A 12,787-nucleotide genomic window follows, 5' to 3' on the forward strand; every position below is an offset into this window, starting at 1 on the left:
AGGTCACAACGTCCACCAGAGCTTTTAAGAGTGGTTGATTTGTGTATTTGACGGGTTTGAAACCAAGAAATCCCATGAGCCTCCGTAGCGTAGCAGTGACGAGCAGAGTGGAGTGTATTTGGGTTATTACTTCAGTCATTATCTACATTACAGTGAATGAATATCAGATGCAAAAATCTTAAGGTGAACATGTTATATTTTTCTTCTATTACTGTATATGCAGGTTTGATGTGTAATGTTGTTGATAAAATATGTCAGTGTCGACTGATGGACTTTGTATTTCTATATTCTGATGTGATAGAGACACTTTAACCTAGTTCATGGAAAACAATCAACAGATGAGTGTAGCGTGTAAATAACTGTTTGCTGCAGCGCTTTATATTTTCCCTACAAAACTTCAGCATCCACAGTAACACCTAGTGTGTGTCTGAAGCGCCGTGAGTACAGTACACTAAGCCACAGCCAATAAGACCTTGGCTTTGCTTGAGCTCATGGGAATAACAACTCCAAAGGTACACGGTAGAGTTTAATGAGGTTTTTTCTTGTCACTATGACAACAAATCCACACACACACACACACACCTCCATCATTTGCCAACCACACACAGTTACACACTCACACACAGATGAGCACAGCAACCTCAGCCATCACTGCCTCTCAAACAGAGAGGGCCACTTAAGCAGAGCAAAAGGTGACACCAAAACCATCTGGTCGACCACGGTGACTGTGGCAGAGAAACACACACACACACACACACACAAAACAACAAAAAACAAACACACATGCAACACTACTTGAGTTCTTGCCCTTAGGCTATAAATAAAAACACTTAGAAGAAAATTAGAGCAGCCAAGTAACACAGCTGAGCCAAACATGACTGCATGACTACTTTAAAGTGTTAAATGGTGCAGAGGAGTTGTGATGAATCTCCCTGGTACAGCAACGGTCAAACCGCCACATATCTCCGATGCTCAGTTGACAAAGTTATTAAACATAATGACTCACAGATTCCACTTTTGTCAGCACAAAAAAAAAAGGAAACTCACTGACAGAAGAAGAGGAAGAGAAGAAAAAGAAGGAAAAAGTGAGTTCTGAAAGTCTGCCAGATGGACCAAAAGTATGACAACAATTTGACATTTAATATTTCTCACAAGTTATCAGAGAGAGGGAAAGAAAAGCAGCTCAAACTCAGCAAAGAAGCTGACATTTCTTTATTGCCAAGAGAGAAGAGAGAGAGAGAGGGAAAAGTGTCAAATGTTTTATACGTCAGCTGGAAAGAATATGCTTTCTTACAAACTTTTGCACAATTGTAATCGATCCTTTCAGGCAGAAAATTAACGTCTTCGAACCACACAGAATGATTTTCATGTCCCTGTGATTGCTACATCCAGTACTACATGCAACACTTTAATCAGACTAGAGAAAGCTATTGAAAACACTATTTGCCAGTTTGGTAAAAAAGAAAAACTTAAGTCATTCAGTAATATGAATAGAGACCTTAATTACATTTTTTTTTTTAAAAGGCAGGATCAAGTTTTCAACACTGTTAACTCTAATTTTCATCACAAAGGGTTGGGAAACAGCAGAGAAAACATCATGTGTGATTCCTCAGCTCATGAAATATTATTGATCTATCATTTTGTCTATAAACTGAAAGAAATTGGTGGAAAACACCCGTTCTACTATCCTTTTACCAAGGTGATGTTTTCAAATGTCTTGCCCAACAAAGACGTTCAGTTTAGTGTCACAGACGAGACGACAGGTGAAAACATCAAATCCTCATGTTTGTTTCAAGCTGAGACCAGGAGATGTTTCGGATTTTGGTTGAAAGGAATAAGACTAGAATAATTAATCAATACTTAATTGTTGAAGCTTCTGGGTTCTTCTGGAAGAGCATTGCCCTGAATTGGGAAATCCCATCTTATTTCTGTCTAAACTTTATTGTCAACAAAGAATAAATAAGTTATTTGATTTTTTTTTTTACTTACTGAAATGAAATGAAGCTAAGAAATATATGATGAAACAATTTCACCTTTATTGCGTCTCTACACCGGCGGGTTATGGATCAATATTTCCTGATCTGTATCGGAAGGCACTGAGCGGGGGAGGGAGGGAGGAGGGGACTCGGGTGCATTTGTATTCTGCTTTGCTGCCGTTTGCTAAAGGCCACTTCTCTAGAGCTTTATGTGGGATTATTGGAGATGAGGGGAGGGGAGGCAGGAAAAAGACTTCTGTTCAAAGTGAATGAGGAGGTGGATGACCAATAATTAGTTAAGATTAGATGCAATTATAAGACTGTGCTGCCTTGTGAGTCATAGATCAGAGAATTCTTTTAAGCACGTAGTCTTATGTGAGCAAGTACAACAAAAAGCCTCGTGGACACATCCTCAAACAATTACCTTTCATTTATAAACGTACAACTACAACAAAAGACACCATCATTACTATTCAAACACGCTGTGAAGGATGACAGCTTTCTCACTTTCCTTACTCTTTTCGATTACTCATATTATTTCCTTGAAATACAAAGTCTAAAAATGTGGTCCTTGGTCAATATTCAAATGTTATTAAGATCCAGATTGTAGGAGAAAAAGATTCAGATTCAGATTCAAGGCAAAGTTTGGAGACCAACTAGCAGTTTCACCATCAAGACGACATAATATAACCATTATGGAACTTAGGAGATAAAGCAAATAGTTGATCAGAAAATTATCCAACATGATTATGATAAGATAAAATTTTAGGTCATTTTAAATGCAAGCAGCTCTCTGGCTACATATTCTCATGCCTGTTGATTTGCTTTTCCATCTACTAAATGTCAATGTAAATTGTAAAATCTCTGGGTTTTGGATGATAAACTGAGAATCAGAAAAACTATTTAGGAGGGTTTTCACATTGATGAAGAAAAACAACACTTGAAAATGAAAACAATTGGGTATTTGCAGACTTTATTTGGAGTTGCTGCTGGTTAAATTGGGGATTGTGGTTCAAAACAGTAAAATAAATACATGTATAAGTGGTTATTTATAAACAACAAATAAGTTTACGGGTAAAATTAAGTGTCACCTGTGACTTAAGGATTACTTTGAGGACTTGTATTAGTTTTAGGGTGTCCGCAGAATGAAACCACGGTGCGTTATCGTGGAGCAACAGCTGGTATCATGTTTCACACGCTCTGCTCCATCTGTCAGCTGTGTCATCCGGAGGGAACAAGATGTAAGTGACGTGTGGGTGATTCAGGGCATGTGCTGCTGCCCATGCCTTGTTCCACAGGAAAGCACAGCAGATACGAATCTTGTTAATCCAATGTTACTGGGAATAAGGACGATTATAATTGTGAAATTATCATTCTTCTTTTTTTCCCCCTCCAGTGGTTCTTGTTGTGTCTCTCTCCGTAGCTAACCATAAAGTGTACAATACTGTCAACTCAAACTTGTGGCTGCAGCTCCATGTTCACTTACTGTCGTCACCGAAGGTTTCTGTGCACAATGTTTGACACGAAACAGCAACAAACAGCTGATTCTAATCTTTAAAGTCAGATCACACTGTGTCAGAGCTCAGAGAGGAAAATACTGCAGGTGTTTTGGAAATCTCAAATTTCTACATTTTTTTTAAAATGCCAAACATTTACTGGTTCCTCGTTCATAAATGTAAATATTTGCTGGTTTCTCAAGATGTATATAACAGTGGGGTGTCATGTAGCTCAGTGGGTAGAGCAGGTGCCCCTATACAGAGACTATTGTTATTGCTGCATGCCATTCCCCCTCTCTCTGTCTCTTTACTGTCCTATCCATTAAGGGTCCGAAAGCCTAAAAAATATACTTATAATAAAAAGTTTTATATGGTAGTAAACTTTTATCTTCGGGTTTTGAATTATTGGCAAAAAAATAACAAACAACTGCAATATTTCATTTGGGCTCTGGTAATGGGCATTTCCCGCCATTTAATGACATGACACGCAAACTAAACACTTAATCAAAAATATAATTTGCAAATTAATTGGATAATGGAAGCACAACCATTAGTTACACCTGAAAAAAATCCAAATTAGTTTAGGAGAGAGAGAGATATCCTTTAGTCCAAACATTACCTTGTAGAGCACTATGTTGTCATTATATAAATAGATGAAGTTTATATACAATAATAAAAAATATATATATTATGAAATAAAATATAAGATTATCTGTTAAGATTGCATCAAATCCACAAAGATACAGATCAGTGCATCACATAAAATCCTTTGTGGGTAAACTGAACAGAGCGCCTAAAGAATCTATATATATACACCACAGATTAAAAGTTAAACACCAAAGAGCCACAGAATCAGAAGCTGGAGAGGCTGAAGGATGAACCCAAGAACAGAGCCACAACAACAACAACAGCAACAGCAGCAACAGCAACAGCACTGGGAATACTGTTGAAAGCTTTGTGACCACCTCGGATAATTTGGGATAAATGGCATTATACACTGGTGACAAAAATCAGTGTTGGGGCCGGTGAACAGAAGCTTAATGTGCAGCTTCCCTGGGGACATTTCTAACAAAAACATTTGAGGCTTTTAAGCTGTTTTGGCCTAAAACTGTTATCAGGCACACAGTCTGCTTATCTGCCTGCATCAGAGAACCACCAGTGATATTTCCAACAAATATCAGACCCACCTGTTTTTACTAGCATGTGGTTTATATTGTGATGAATGCCTCTATATACAGTCGTCCTCAAAATTATTCATACCCCTGTCAAATACAAGGAATTTCTTAATTTTGTCAGTCACAGATTAGTATTTCAACTTGATATGAATAGGACATGAGGGAAAGTCTGCAGCCATGACCAACTTTCTAATATCTGAACTCGTGTTGTGTTGTGGGATGAGGTCAAAATGACTAACTAACTAAATAAGTAACTATCTAACTAACTAACTGACAAACCGAGTGAATAAATTGGCATTATTTAGCCCAGATTGCAATGATTGGAAAATCAATTTTATACATGTTTATATACACACTGTTCGAAAAATAGAAAAATAAAGAGTCGTCTATATTGGTTGCCTAGCAACGACTATTGTTATTTTTTGTAAAGTGTGTGTGTGTATATGAATGTGAAGCATTACTATAACGTGTTTTGAACTGCAGTCCATTTACCATTTTTGCATTAGAATGAATGGAGGTCAAAATGACCTCTTGGCTGTTCTAGGTAAAATCACTCTTTTTTTCGTTCTCTTTTATACTAGAATCGTGAAAACGCATAAGATGATGTAGAACACACTTTTAGGAAAAGTCATAGACTGGGAGACATAGGGTTTTTACGCAAACAGAGTTACATGCATTTTAAGAAGCGAGAGAGGTCAAAATGACCTCACGGCGGTTCTAGTGTTAAGTAAAGTTACATTGTTAAAGGTGTTTATTTGAACGTTGAACAAAAATGACCATGTCCTCACTGAGCTATCTGGTCTTTGCCATAGCAAGTCTTGCGTTGACATGAAAATTACTGAAATGTCACAAGCAAGTCAACTTTTATAGTCAGAAAACTGGTCAAAAAACTCCCAGAAACATTGAAAATAACTGTAAACACTTTAGACCCTTAAAGAGAATGGTTTGTTCGAACATCCTAAGGCCTTTTGTCTTGGTATCACTAGGGTATGAATAATTTTGGACATGGTCATTTTTGTTATATTTTACTTTGGTGTTTACTTGGATCAATACATCAAGACATTTCGCAAATTGATGACGATTAATGAAAAGTTTCCAGCATATTTCCAGAAAGTTTTACATGCAGGGTCCAAATAAGGTGAACGACCCACACAGAGGAGCTTCTTTATTAAAAGAAGCTGCTCTTCTTCTTTGACGTAAAAATGTAGACTGACAGGTCGTAGGTAACAATTTATGACTATAGTCTCACTAGTTATATCGTAAGCGCCCTGAGGCCAAGTGTTTCTGCTCCCGTATGAGTCACTTTGAGGCGGACAAAGGCTTTTACCTCTCAGATACGGTTTCAAAGCAGCATCAAATAAATAATAAATAAAAAACATCTTAAACACTGCAAAGAGCTGTCTGATCCCTGAGAGAGACAAAAAAAAAGCTTTAGAATCAAAATTCAGATTCATGACTATTTTTATCTCAAACACTGAATTTATTATCTTCATATGGTTAATCCAATAAAGCAACACGAAAAAAGGGGAATAACAGGCTTTGGGGGTGAATTGTGCTAAATAAATAAAAAGGCAGTGGAAGTGGTGGTGGCTCCCAGTTGATAACCAAGTACATTAGTATTCCTCAGAAAATCCACCACACAACACAAACCTGCAGTCCTGCAGTGAATGTTCAAGCTTTGTTGCTTTTCACACGGAGAGCGAGGACTCCACAGACACATTTTTGCTATAATTACTTCCACAATAACCAATTATTTCCTTAATCGACGTCCGCGTTGAGCGACCACATGTTCAACATGGAAATGAGGGCGGAGGCTGATGTGGTAATCAAAGGCAATAAGGCAATGAAAGTCCCACCAGTGACTGTGATTTAAACTAACGTGACTGAGGTGAGCTGTAGAGTCGCTGTTAGCCAGCTGCTGAAGGACAAATCTACAAACCCGTTCAGCATCAGGATCAGTGTTGATCCACTCGAACCAACCTGCTTTTATCTGCTTAAAGGGATAGTCCAACATTTTGGCACATTCTCCTATTGCCATAATCCCTATAGTCATAGGAGTAGGTTCATAATCGGTGCTCGTGTTTTCCGATCTGCGGGGCAAAGACGTGAGCTGCTCAGTGAACGGTACAGGTCCCCTGTCCCTCATCAAACTCATCAAATATACAATCCAACAACTCCAAAACACTGTTGTGGAGAAGATGTGACCTGCACATTCACCACACTATGAAATAATCATGTACAATTATGCAACATTACAACACACGAAGCAAATACTCTGCTTTTGAAATCCCTCCTCCCAGCAGACGTGTCTGGAATGTAGTTCCAGCTACGCATTTGCCTCAAAAACAACTCTGTTTCCTAATGTTACATTATCATTTCATAGCGTGGTGAATGTGCATGTCATAACTTCTCCACCAGAGCGTTTTGGAGTTGTTGGATTGTATATTTGATGAGTTTGATGAGGGAAAGGGGACCTGTACCGTTCACCTCCATTGTGTTCACTGAGCAGCTTGTGTCTCTGCCCCGTGGATTAAGGATTACTTTGAGGTAATGAACCTACTCCTATGACTATAGGGATTATGGCAATAGGTGAATTTGGCAAAATGTTGAACTATCCTTAAGTACAAATCACTCCGTCCATAGGGAAAGAGTAGATGTTTATGTACTTGTAGGAGCACAAAGCTCAAAGGATAAAAGTGGGGTGAGCCAGCAAACTACTGGTGAAATGCGACTGCGGAGGAGCGGTAGCATCTTCAGAGTGATGCAGCCCAGTGACTATTCTTAGGGTGGAAAGTCCTGCAGAGCTACAGACTGCACCTGCAGACAAACTCCTCAAGCAGAAGTAAATGGAGCTGATGTAGGTAAAAACTGTCCCGATCCCTGAACAGATGAAGTTTCTGCGGTGAATTCTTTAAGCACTTTCTTTGTGCTCAGTTATTAATTTGATTGAGCCAATTATCTTGTCTAATTGTGCACCTAAAAGCGTAACCAAAGTTACTTTGGCGAGATGAGCGATAACAAGGTCAATCAAAGTGTCAGGAGATAGACGGCGATGTCAAACTCAAACCTCCACAGCTTCATTATTTCAAGATAATAGCTTTTCTACTGGAACTTGAAAATTAAGGACATATGTAATTGTTGTTGTGTGTTTTCATCACATCTTGTCAGTTCTCCCCCACAGTGGGGGAGCTGACAGTGACTGACAAGCACCGGAGACTTTCAATGAAGACGACAAAAAAAACAAAACGAGCCGTTTTGAAGGGAGAGCAGAAATAGAAACTTCCCTCCATGTGTCAGGGTGACAGCCAGAGTCAATCAGTCACATGCTTGGAGAAAGGCCATTCACGTCAGCATGTAAAAACCTCTGTAAGGCTGACTTATAACAGTCTTGACACAACTCATTTGTATTCATCAAAAGCCACAGAAGTTAGTTGAGTCTGACCGGTCGCACGCAGCCAAATCTCCCATCGCAGAGCGAGGACACAGACTCCTCATTACTCTCTAATCCCAGAGCACACTGCTATTGTGTTTCTCTCGACTCTCCAAACAAGCGAGATGTCACGTTAGGCCACGGGGCCTGGCAGGTGGTGCCGTCTCCCTCCCCCCGCTGCATTTCCTATCCTCGATCTCAGGATGAGGAACTTTCGGGTGCCGGGGAGCGGCCCACCACGTAATAATGGAGGAGGCTAATAATGGCAAGCGAGGATCGATACCGCGGCGCTTCGGTGATGGCTCGATGGGAGGAGCCGTGTGGAGCTGCTAACCTCTGCACCGTCTTACAAAAGGCGTTCCCCCTCGCAGCGTGTGGTCCCTCTGATCGGAGGAGGGAAGAGGACAAAAAAGGATGCGACACACAAACATAATCGCCAAAGCGTCCCCTCTCCACTCGCCCGCTTCGTCTCGAGGTATTCATCAAGTTTTTAACAGCGAGGGAGCCAGAGCTGGGGGGCAACACTGTGAACTCATTCGTCTGTCTGCTTTGCCATTAGCAGCACGGGATGAATTAATTTACAGCTCGGGAGAGTGTTAACAGTTAACAGCCTTGTTATGCTGTCCTCAGGCTGTTCAAGAAAATGGGCCGAGTCAAAATAATATAAGAGGAGAAATATGCTATTACACATATATATATATAAGAGAAGACTGACGGACCAAGGCGACTACTGCAGCCAATCTATAATGCACCGTAATGTTATGACTCCGACAAGTGAATGTAAAGATCGTCAGAGAAAGAATAGCTCCAGCACAAGCACCAAAACGTCATAAATATTAGATACGGATCACATCCAGTTCAGCCGCTGTGTTGTGGTTAAGGTCAGGCTGTAGTAAAGCCCAGTGTGCGACAAGGTGTGGGGTCAGACAGAGTCATGCTCTCCCCCTCCGGCCTGCGGAGCGCTCGGCTTCGGCCTTAAAGGAACCCAACCGAGAACTTGATTTCCCAGGTTTGAGGATGAGCAAATCCCAATCCACCTTAATGCGTTTTCCTTTGATGCACGGCCCGGCAACTCGGTCCGATTACATATGGTAGCAACGGCTGAAAGGCTAGGACCACAAAATTACATTTTTTTCTGTTGAACTGTGTCAGACAGTGGGTAAAAAAAGAAAAGGAAAAAGGGAGACCTGCTGATGGACCACAGTGTTAGGAACATCCTCCTCTATCTGCTGCCCGTTTAGAGATCTGGACATGATATATTTTCAGGATTGACTGGTTATAGCAGGGGTGTCAAACATGCGGTCCGTGTGCCAAAACTGGCCCGGCAGAGGGTCCAATCCGGCCCTCAGGATGAATTTGAAATTTCATATTTTTATCAATACGTCAGGTTGTTCATAACATGTTTTGTAAAAGGATAGTTCATTAACTGTAGAAATATCTTTATAATGTACTTAAACAAAGGGGAAAAATTAAAGGTTCTTTTTATTTATAGCTTATCATGCTATTATTTTACTGGTCCGGCCCACTTGAGATCAAATTCTGCTGTTTGTGGCCCCTGAACTAAAATGAGTTTGACACCCCTGGGTTATAGGAACAGACCACACGTTCTCTACTCACATTGAATTTGATGATGTCGTATATCAAATAGCGGGGGACGGGCTGGCCGTTCACCTTGTCGATGATCATCTCCTGCAGAGATAAAGACAAGAGCCACTTCAGGAGAAAGCAGGAGAAAAAATAAATACAATCACAAAGAGACACAGACAGTTACTGGGAGCGGAGATGGATGTAGAAAAATATATATACCGGTAGAAAGAAAGTTCCTGAATGTGTCTCTTGACGTGACAGCGAGTTGAAAATGACGCTTGTTTGAAAGTAGTTATGCAGGATGGGACACAAGGGGGGTGGGAGTGCTCTCAAGGGGATGTATGTTCAGAGAGGGAGATGCCTGTGGCAACGGGGAAGGATAGCAGGAAAATGGGAAGGAGTGTGTGTGTCTGAGTGTGTGTCTAAGGACCTGAAGCAGAAATAGCCCTGCGCATCCATTATGCAAGACTCTCAAGTTGAGAGTCAGGTGCAGCGCTGGTGCAGGACACCCCAACGGACACATGATTACTTCTGAAAGAACTGTTACGCAACCGCACGATGACGAGACAGCCGAGATGAGCGTTGCAAACGTCACCGCAGCTGAAGTATTGGTATTGTCAGCGGAGGTACGGTCGCATGTCGCACCTCTGATGCCTTACCTGGCTTAAATTTGAAAGTTAGCATTAGCTTTTTTAAACTATATTTATTACCTTTCCCGTCATTAATGATTAAAGTGGATGCACTCTGTAACCGAGAGGTAAAGGAGCAGTAGGCAACATGATGGTCTTTTTACTTCAGACTAGAGTTACTTCCTCGTGGTTGCACTTGGGTCAACGTGAACTGGCAAGTAGCTGGAAATACATTATGGTCACAGAGTTACATCACTGAGTAACGGACAGAAAAGTCTAAGTAGCACGTTATGAAGTGAAGTTGACCTTTGAATATGTTTATACAGTACATACATCTCATTTTATCCTGTTTGACATTTGCACAGAAAATTGCCCCCTTGGGAATAATAAAGACTGATTGAATTGAATTGAATTGAATTGAATCGGTGTTAAACTGTGTCAGGTCACCATATGAACCAAACTGTGTTTTTGTAAGGTCACAGTGATCTCTGTCTAGTCAGTTAATTCTGGGTCCAAGTTGTTTGTGCCAACTTTAAAGAGACTCCCTTGACGAACAGCTGAGACATCGTGTTCACACACACACACACACACACAGGACCCAAACTGTGTTTTAGAGAGGTCAACGTGACCTTTGACCACCAACATCTAATGATCAGCTCATCCAGTCCAAATCAATGTGTGTGCCTAATTTGAAGCAACTCTCTCATGGCCTCCTCAGACATGATTGCACGTAGCAAGATTAAAGCAGAAGTAAGTGATATATTTGTGTTAATATAAGTCTTAAATAGTTATATCTTCCGACAGCAATCACTTACATAGAGTGTTTGGACCGAAACACGGGTCTGTCAGTCACTCTGCTCTGCTCTGAGCTGAGGAGAAAACATTTATCGTATCCTACAGTTTTTATCCAATGAGGAGAGAGAACAGCATGCAGGGCTGTGTGTGCAGCCAAGGAACGCCGTGAATGTGGCGACGTAGGGACGAGGACTGTTATGGTGCGTTCAAGGAAACTCGTAACTCGTGTTTTTCCGACCTGTGAAGTCGTACCAGTTCGATCTGGTACGAGTTCACGGGTCGGAAGTTACGAGTGGCCGTTATAGTGACTTTCACCGGTAAAACAGGTCGGAATAACACGAGTGGGTTGCCTGAAACGCTACAAAATCGTAAGTTGTGACTTGAAGCTGTAATTTACGGTTTCAAAAGCCTGCCTGGAACGCAGCATTAGCCAAAACGACCTGATCGCTTACTTCTGCTTTAAGAGAATATTTAAAAAAAATCAAATGTGTCCTTAATCCGATTGTTTTCATTGTATATTTTATAATTACATAATTTTTTTTTATCATGTCATTATTTAAAATTAACAATGAATGCAGCCTTCCTTTGGGCAAGCTGACATTTAAATCAAGCCGTCAGTATTGACAGCAGGTTTCTTCGGGCCCCGGGGACTGTGCTATAGAGCCCGAGCCGGATGAGCTTATCATAAATATTGCACCGTGTTTGACTGCATTCCTGGCACTGCTGATTAATGCCCCATTTTTATTTCATTTCCCTACACAAAGTGGCCCCAGACAGTAGTTTCTCTCTGCTGGACCTGTTACATCCAGACTACTGCTGCACCATCTGTGCTCAGAGTTGTAATGTTTTACGCTCCAGCCCTGTTGAGCTGTTAGAATAATTATGTTTTATTAAATGTTCCTTTACAAACATACTAGGCTATATTTGTTGGATTAAATGTAGAAGAAGTACTGTATATATATATACACAGTATTTTTTCTTGTATATTTTCAAAACAGCCAGACAAGACGTGTTGATTACAGCTAATCATATTCTGTCTAAACCAAATTAGTATCCACACAAATATTGCTCTGTGCTCTATTTGTGTCGGGACCATTTCCTGTGGGAAAACGTAACCTCCACAGTTTTCATCAGGGCTGACTGAGGCCATGTCAGACTCAGCACCAGTCACTTCTGCAGTCTCTCCTTGTCTCCACAGTCTCCCTTTGGGCCCTTCCAGCTGACGGGAGCTGATACTTTGGGACCAAGAAGTCGATGCTGAAATTCTAAAAACGTAGCAACGCGCGTTTTTATACGGTTCCATAAATACAGTAAATGCGGCGGGTACTCTTCTGGCGCTGAGGAGGCAGTTTAATAAGCCTATAAATGTGCTAGTTTGACATCAAACTTGGTGAGGGGAAGACAGGTGCCGTAAAAATCAGCAGGCAGCAGGCAGCAGGTACAGCTGACTGGTGTTGAAGTGTGTATGAAGATATTTTATATTTGACACAGATCATCAGTGACAGGTTATAGCCCAAAGGCCAGGCTGCTGACGCTGCCACAGAGCATTTCTGATGAGGGAAGGAAACACCTCGTTAAGCAGCTACAGAATTCAGGCTCTGGAAATTTCACTTGTTAAACTTTTATTAAATGTCCTGAAATTTTATTTTGTTCGTGTTTTATCCACGATACAATCCCAATGTTCACAGAGGCTGACATA

At 40.8% G+C, this 12,787-nt stretch overlaps 1 protein-coding gene across 1 annotated transcript in view; it reads right to left on the minus strand.

The window, feature by feature from the left end:
• The window catches only part of rngtt (RNA guanylyltransferase and 5'-phosphatase), a 109,425-nt gene that overhangs the window by 62,884 nt on the left and 33,754 nt on the right, over positions 1 to 12,787 (minus strand). Inside the window, exon 10 of the mRNA XM_084001120.1 lies at positions 9,695 to 9,766. Coding sequence (XP_083857246.1) covers positions 9,695 to 9,766 — 72 coding nt within the window. The remainder of the gene's footprint in view (positions 1 to 9,694; positions 9,767 to 12,787) is intronic.

Source organism: Trachurus trachurus (genome assembly GCF_905171665.1).
Source record: "Trachurus trachurus genome assembly, chromosome: 24".
In the NCBI taxonomy this organism is placed as follows: Eukaryota; Metazoa; Chordata; class Actinopteri; order Carangiformes; family Carangidae; genus Trachurus; species Trachurus trachurus.